General features: G+C 41.4%; 1 protein-coding gene across 3 annotated transcripts in view; it reads left to right on the forward strand.

Moving 5' to 3' along the window:
- The first annotated feature begins 256 nt into the window (after positions 1 to 256).
- LOC308327303 (uncharacterized protein) overlaps positions 257 to 8717 on the forward strand; it is a 70692-nt gene continuing 62231 nt past the window's right edge. The window contains exons 1-6 of one of the 3 annotated variants that reach the window (XM_080780619.1): positions 257 to 574; positions 1842 to 1922; positions 2043 to 2163; positions 3558 to 3659; positions 5882 to 5971; positions 7141 to 8509. In XM_080780619.1, coding sequence (XP_080636745.1) covers positions 332 to 574; positions 1842 to 1922; positions 2043 to 2163; positions 3558 to 3659; positions 5882 to 5971; positions 7141 to 7889 — 1386 coding nt within the window. In that variant the 5' untranslated portion in view covers positions 257 to 331 and the 3' untranslated portion in view covers positions 7890 to 8509. Of the gene's footprint in view, positions 575 to 1841; positions 1923 to 2042; positions 2164 to 3557; positions 3660 to 5881; positions 5972 to 7140; positions 8510 to 8717 lie in introns of those variants that run through there. The other 2 variants (XM_080780616.1, XM_080780617.1) reach the window with 2 other exon arrangements.

Genomic DNA, 8717 nt, shown 5'->3' on the forward strand with positions numbered 1-8717 from the left:
TCTGTTTGTTTCCTTTATTTGTGTTTTTTTTTGCAGACACTAAAATGCAGTGTAAATGTGGTATGTATGCGTAATTTATTTTTTTATGTCTGAAATGTATGTATGCAACAACAAAATGATTAATAAAATCTTTTGAAAGAAAACAATTCCACATTTCGCCAGTAGGTAGTGGCAGCGTCAACGTTGGACAGCCCCACAAACTGGTCAGCTGACAGAACATAGTTACCCACAATGCATTTGTCATAACATTAAAACAACATGGTGGCTGGTGTGTCCCTCTGCTCAGCTGAGCTCACCTTACCTGCTTTTTACTAACGCTAACTTTACGAAGATGTACAGAAAATCGGGACGAACCTGTGTAGTTCATGGCTGCTCCAACAGCAGTGGCAAAATTCAGCTTTGGAGAGAGAGCGAATGTGAAATCCACACACCTCTACTTCATGACGAGTGTCCATGCCTCAGGCCATACGCTTTACACAGATTCCCTGGGCGTGCAGAGGACAGAGATGTTCGCCAGAAGTGGATCCAAAATATCAGCATAATAAAAGACTTTGTTCCCACAAAGAACAGCCAGGTAGGTTTTTGGAAACGCTTGGTTAGTTACTCACTCATAATGTTAGCATATGTAGCAGCTAGCCCATTGGCCGCTGTTCCAACGGGTCGCTTCCGAATCGATGGACCAGTCCGGTTGGATCAGTGGGCCATCCCGACCCACAGAGTTTGGGATCACATCATGTCCGGACCGTGGGCCACTATAACTGTTTCATTCATTGATTGAATACTTTAACAGTTTGCATGGACAAGTACAGGGAAGTGCAATACTTTTGATTGATTTATTATTAAAAGATTGGAGAATTTCAAGCGCAACTCAATACAAAACTGTTAACTGTGGACAACACCATAAAGCATCACACTTGTTTCAATTCATCATAGTACAATAGTACATTGGACCAAAGATTGTCAAGCAAGCCTTTTCCAAAATAGCAGAAGCTCACAACGCATTGCATTGTATGGGCCTTTTTCGAATAGTCAAAGAAAGTGTGATTGATTGATTGAAATATTTAACAGTTTGCAGAATTACAGTACATTTCAAGCACAAACTCAATACAAAGACTGTGAGTGGACGACCCAATTAAGCATTACACTTCTTTACAACAGGGTCCACCATGTTCAATTCATCAAAACGTTTAGAGACGTACAAATAGACACTTCTAAATGGCTAAAGAACAGAACAGGAATTCATAAATTCATCATAAAGGAAGCAAAAAGGGTAAAGAAACATGAGGGGAAAAGGGGGGCGGTGGGGGGGGGATTCAGATTTTACAGGGGCCAGTTTCGAATTGCAGCCGTCCATAGGTGCCCTTTGAGAGCGGTTTTGAAGGAGTCAAGGGATTCACATGTCTTAATGACTGTTGGTAGGGAGTTCCACATTTTGGTGGCATAGGAGCGAAAATAATTTAGTCACAGATGGGTAGTCACGTCATATGGTGTTAGCCCTGGTTAAGACCAGCGTGTGGCCGGTTAAGAGCTGCCATGATGATGAGGATATCTACAGCTACTGCTGCTGCAGTGATCCCACAAGTATTTTAAATTTCATAAAAAGTTGACCAAATGGACACAACTCTGCCTGGGCTTAAATGGAACCAACTCAACCAAGTGAATGTGACTGAGTCACAACAGTGGCTGAATGTTGATTAGCTATGCCCTCCCCATGAAATGGATGTCTATGACATGAAATGAAACCATTTAGTGGGCAGTATTTTTTATGAATTATTGAGTTATGTCATGTGTGGTACCAGTATTTATTTACTATTCATCCTCATATTCTATCTTAACTTAAGGTGTGTGGAGTACACTTCCCGGATGGCAGGCCAACGAAAGAGCACCCATATCCAGTGCTGCAACTAGGAAATGAAGATCATGTACGTTTAACTACTTTCTGCTTCAAATCGACAGTTTGATATGATTGTTTTTGGTTTATTTTGAAAAAGGGTAACTAAAACAATGTAAGCAACTAAGCACAGTTTCTTTTTTTTCCACAGGGGAGAATGCAGTCTCGTAGCGCCCCCCCAAGGCCAAACACTGCAAGACAAACTGATCCTACACGATCATTGTCATCCTATGACCTGGATGACAGAGATTCAAGGTTTTACATGGAAATAGGTATTGAACGTTTTTGCACGCCCTCATAGCTTCTCTCCCACCTCCAAAGAATACCAAATTAGCAGTCCACGACCAGCTGTAATAATTGTAAAGTAAGTAAGCGAATAGTTCTGATGATCCTCATGGGGGCTCCCCGCAGCCCCGCCTCCCCGCAGCCCCGCCTCCCCCCCGCAGCGGTGGAAAAAAATAAGTTGATGTATTCACTGGTACTTTGGGTATAGGCTACAGAATTGCGTTGGGGGGGGGGGGGATTGTCGAGGCCGCCGCCGCGGATTTATTTATTTCCCAAATGGTCTAAAAATGAGTTATTTAGCATACTTTTACCAATGAATTAGCCTAATCTTCATGGGGGCTAAAAGGGGCTATTTAATTCTTCATGGGGGCTGTAGCCCCATAGCCCCCACAGAGTCGACGTCGTTGAGCTCTACGAGCCATGATGTCATGAAGCCCGGTCGAGGCCATAAGGCCCATAGGGCAGGAGCCTATCTCCTGTTTCTGTAGCATGAGGCAGCTTTGATGTGCAAGTACACCCCCTGGACATGACGCTAGTATGTCGCAGGGACATACCCCAAATCTAACCCTTGATGCTGAGTGCCAAGCAAGGTAGGCATTGGGTTCCATTTTTAGAGTCTTTGGTATGACCCGGCCGGGGATCAAACCAGCCAGTCTCAGGGCGGACACTAACCACAAGGCCACTGAGCTCGTTTTTGGGGAGAATTTGGCTTAAACCAGTTTTCCTTACCTTTCTCAAATATTATAAATATGGTTATTCTTGGCACCACTAGGTCTCCAGTTATTAAAGGTGATATAGACAAGTTTTCAGCCAAAATGTAATAAGCTAAATGTATTTTTGGGGCCTTTTTCCCCTCTATCTTTCCCTATATTATGATCATGCTGAGGTGTTCTCCTGCAACAGCACACTCTCCCTTTGTGACGGTTTGTTCAACGCAGCAGTATTATAATGAAAATGCGATGCGATTTCATTGCAATGTATAATATTATCCCCATATCTTAGTTTCACCAACATTGTTCATGTGAAATAGTATGTTTATGATTTAATATGTAAGGCTACTGAAATTATGAGAATCACTATGTATAACACATATAACACCAGCAGCCCCTCAGAACCCCTCCTAGAAGTCACAGAACGTCGGACCCCCCCATAAAATCTCCTGGTTACATCAATATCGTTCATGTGGAGTGGGTTGTATGCTTATTTGTTGAAATGGTGGAAGTGGATGTGAGTAATAGTATCATGTCACCAGTCACCACCACGGTGACTGCCTGACCGGCCGGCTTGAAGCATGCATGTGGAGCTATTTGAATTCTGTGTACAAACACTGGAAACTTGTCTATATCAGCTTTAAAGTCATTATTCAATTCCTACATTTTAGATGAGTTTGGTGAATCCAGACTGCAGGTCTGGATGAACTCTCCAGACACAGCCGGGGACATTTCTATTAAACAGGAGGAACCTGAAGACCACCCACACCTCAGTAAGTTTCATGTGCTCTGTCTTAGGGCCGATTCATACTCCTATTTTAGAGCCGAATAAAAGTCGGTTCGGCGCTGTAGAGCCTACAATGTGACGTCATTTAAGGTTCGGGGGGGCGGTTCTGACGAGCCGAAACAGCGGTAAAATAGGAGTATGAATCGGCCCTTATAATTGTCTTTATCTGTTGTAGAACTGACAGCATCTAATTTTCACTATACAATAATCAAGCAGGTTATTATAACATAACCATTATAACATGGTTGCCTAGAGGTACACTCAAAAGAATAATGCCTTCATGTTTCAGTGAGATTTATTCCAGAGCATAAATGATTACTGAAATATTTGTACAAAGGCCAAAACAATTAAGGAAATGATAACGGACATGTAGCAACTACAAACTTACAACACTTACAAAGTCTTGTATACTGTATATGTATTGCCCCCAATGGTTGTGTAATATTCACATCAAAATTGTTTGGAAGGGCCAGTGACACTTATCACAAAGACTAGCTCCTGATTCCTGGGTTTAACATTTTGCAGGGTGCAGGGTTCAACATCTCCAATGTTGCCTCGGGTGACTCCACCATTTACTCACAACATGTATAGGGTATACATTGTTTTGTTGTATGCTGTAATGTTGTAAAGTAACTAGTTAAATCAATGTTTTATAGCTGCAATTTGCAACTAGAATCTAGAGTTGCAACACCCTTCGTTGACAGCCCATTCATCCAAATAGAAAAGTCAGAGCTGCTTGTTTTAAATTATGTTAAACTCACCAACATTGCAGCTGTAAGGCAAGTTTGACTCAATCTGTTTGAAAAAAGTTTTTCAATCGGCAAAGAGTTTGTTTTGTAAAAAAGTAATCCATCGTAGACGATAGATGTTATGAGCTACTTTCTGTCAAGAAATCCTGTGCCGTTGCAGATCTTTTTTTCTGAGTTTGGAAGCGCTCGTCGGAAGTCACTGTTGAACTGTTGTATTTTCTGTTTATTAACCCATTCTGAACGGGAACTCATTTTGGTGTTAGCATCATGTTATGCTTTAGCTATTGAAAAATAGCAGATCTACAAGCTCATAGCGCGCCACCGAGTGGCGCGCTACGAGCTTGTAGGTCTGCTATTTTTTGAAAAATCAAAGAACGACTGACATTTTTAGAATCTGATCTCAGGTCAGAATGGGTTGATCAGACCAGTGTGTGTCCAGTGGAAACCACGTATGAATCTGATCTCAGGTCAGAAAGGGTTAAAAGAGCTGGGTGTTCCAAAGTACCCTTACAGAACCAAATGGACCTGTACTGATTTGGTCCATTTGGTTGATTAGTTCCCTTGAGTTATCGGTCTTTGAAATAAAAAAAAGGGTCTGAGAAGCACTGGCACAGATATCACGCTACCTGAAAATCCATGACTAATGATGCTATTTGAGATCAAATGAATAAGTCTGTATGAAATGCTGTCTTTGCATTGCAACTTGGATGGGTCATTGCTGTATCGTTGCTGCCATCCTCTGGTTAAACGTTACCATTAGTGAGCTGCACCCATAGAATTACATGAAGAATGAGCACCAGGCACTTGATAAACGTGGGCCCCTCAGTAGAGTAGTCACCCGGTAAAACCAGGTACCAAAACAGAGTGGGCACCAGGAATACTTTGTACGTTAACTATCCAGCCAGTATCATAACAACCCATTTGTAATGTCCAGATACAACAAGATCACACATAAAACTAAAGTATTATCGTTGCTGTTGGGAGGAAACCTCATACATTTTTGAGGTTTTTGATTTTTTTGTTGGCATAAATCAGTGCTATTGAACGCCCTTTACGTCTGTGTGTGAAAATATTGAACCAATAGAAAGTAGTAAAAAAGTGCTTTGGACAAAACCTTAACTCCATTGGACCCGCAAAATGTCTGCTAAAGCAACTAACTCCACCACCTCTCCCACTCTCATGGAAGTAATTGACAATATATAAAGTTACAACACCAACTTTGATGAGGCTGTATTGCTTTGTTTTAAAAATATGAGGTTTTCTTAATTTCCTGAAAAAAATATATTTTTCATTTCCTGAAAAATGAACATTTTGGAGTTATGAGGTTTCCTCCTGACAGCAGAGATATATTATATACATATATATTATATACATGTAATATTGTATATAATCCAATATTATAAATATTGTTATTCTTGACACCTCTAGGTCTCCAGAAATTAAATGTTCTTCATTTCAGATGAGTTTGCCGAGTCCAGGCTGCAGGTGAAGATGAACTCTCCAGACTCTGCCATGTCTATTAAACAGGAACCTGAAGACCACCCACTCAGTACGTTGCTCTGTTCTTGTTTCTGTTGTACAACTGTGACAATATCTAATTTTAACTACCATGTCATCATATATATGATACGTATATAGCTATCTAAATATCTGTGCAATTAAAAAGGAAAACTGCCCCATATACTGTAACTATTAGGGATGGGGGTGATATGACAATTTCTCCAATATAATTAATTTCTGTTATGGCCGATAACCAATATAAACCGATGTCGATATGATCTCATTCTGTATTATAGAAGGGCGGCGGTGCCTCGGGGGTAGAGTGGCTGGATGGTAACCGCAAGGTTGCCAGTTCGAACCCGGGCTCCCCCGGAGTTAGTGTCGAATGTCGAAGTGCCTTGAGCAAGACACTGAACCCCTAATTGCTCCTAATGTGCTGGTTGGTGCCTGGGATGGTTTCCGCTGCCATCGGTGTATGAATGTGTGTGTGAACGGGTGAATGTAATGCACAATCTATGTAAAGTGTCTTTATAAAAGGTGCTATATAAATGCACCATTTACCAGTTATATCATTCTGAAAAGGGCATACAGACACTGAATTTGAAATTCCAAAACTAAGGGAGTGCTGACTTTCTTCACTTCAACTTAAATATAAAAAAACCTAATAACTATACATGTGTGTGTATATCTATGTACGGTATGTCCACTCAAAAGTAGACAAATCACAGCAAGTCACTAAGAAGGACATGAAACGAAAGCCTTCAATGTCTGGTGAAAGGTTGGGTCGTATTTTATTTTTTTAATTATTAGTTTGTCTTTATGGTGTGGCTCTGTATAAGGTTACGTGTCTTAGTTGAAATGGGTCTGTGAGTGTGATCTGTGTGAGATTAAACAGATTTTTGACAGGCTGTTTCTCAGCTTCATGATTTAACGTTAATTCACTTCTGGAACCCTAGCATCCTGACCCGTTTGCCTGTGGGCAATGGGCCGACCCGGACATCCCTTGTCAGCTTTAAACACATGTAGGGACAGGGACAGGCGAGGGAACCTGCAAGATGCCATACCACATTGTGGAATAAAAGAGAAAGATGACAAATACAATATCTGGAATATCAACGAGGAAGCTGTAGGGCTGTATCACCATTTTTAACCTGGCGTTCCTCTTCTTACCACTTCTTCCCCCATCTCTCTCTCTCTCTCTCTGTCCCTTTGTCTTAGGTGTGATCTTCCAGTCTTCCCAGACTCCGGTCAAGACGAGCCACAACAAACGTCGGCGGACTGTCAAAGGAAAGAAATCCTACATCTGTAAACACTGTGGCAAGAGTTTCAGTCGATCAAGTGCGCTGACACGACACCAGCGTGTTCACACTGGAGAAAGACCTTTCCTCTGTGTGCATTGTGACATGAGTTTCAGCGTGCCCGATAACCTGAGGAGACACCAGCGTGTGCACACTGGAGAAAAACCTTTTGTCTGTAAACATTGTGACAAGAGTTTCAGTCTGTCGGACACCCTGAACAGACACCAGCGTGTCCACACCGGAGAAAAACCATTCCACTGTAAACATTGTGACGAGAGTTTCAGTCAGTCAAGTAGCCTGAGGATACATCAGCGTATCCACCGTGGAGAGAAGCCGTTTCACTGTAAACAGTGTAACACCAGTTTCAGTGTGTTAAGTATGCTAAAGGAACACCAGAGTGTCCACGCCACCAGAGAAAAACCTTTCCACTGTGAACACTGTGACAAGAGTTTTGGAAAGTCATCTGACCTAAAGAGACACCAGCGTGTCCACACTGGAGAAAAACCTTTCCACTGTGAGCAGTGTGACAAGAATTTCAGTCATTCAAGTAGCTTGAAGATACACCAACGTATCCACACTGGAGAAAGACCTTTCCGCTGTAAACTGTGTGACAAGGGTTTCATAGTCTCAAGTCATCTAAAGGAACACCAGCTTATCCACACTGGATGAAAACCTTTCCACTGTAAACGTGACGATGCTTCAGTAATGTTGCGTTCACACGGGGCAGATTAAAAATGATGCAGTCTACCGCTCATTGTCAATGGAAGCAAGCGCCATGACGTTGCAAAGGCGCAATGATGCATGTAGCTGCTTCAAATCAACTCACAACGTGTCTTTGCATCGTTTTATTTGCCTGCAGTGTGAACGCACCATTACTCATGTAACCTTAAGACACCAGCGTGTGCAAAATGAGAAGAAAGAAAAATCCTGTTTCAGTGCATCATATGCTCTAAAATCACACTAGCGTGTGGAAACAAAAACTCTTTCCACTTTACATTATTTCATGGGAGGATCAAATTAAACAGCACATGTTGGTAGGGAGGTGTTTGCAAAGCATTGTGGATATTATATACCGGTACTGTCCCTGTCAATACTAGAGGCCTCCATTAAGATTCATCTTTGGAGACTTTCCTCAGCTATTTTCTTTGATTAAATCCTTACACCCATTTGTTTTAACCGTTTGTAAGCCCTTTGTTATATTTATACCGTACACGTGTAGAATGATGTTTATTTAGCTAGAGCATGCCATTATATTTATATGTACCCCAGTTTGACTGAGGCTGTTCTGTAGCACATGTCAGTGCTTTTCATAAAAGCAGAATAACACCATTGCAAAGATATAGTGTCATGACTAGTGAACGTAGCTTGATCTACAAGCTCATTGTGATTAATTATTTTATGATGTTTTTCTTTTTGTACGATTTTAGCTTATACTGACATGCCAAAGAATAAGATATGTTGAATTGAGGCATTACATTTAGTTTGACTCTGTTCCAC

This window comes from Protomyctophum bolini (assembly GCF_963924005.1).
Source record: "Protomyctophum bolini genome assembly, chromosome: 13".
Lineage (NCBI taxonomy): Eukaryota > Metazoa > Chordata > Actinopteri > Myctophiformes > Myctophidae > Protomyctophum > Protomyctophum bolini.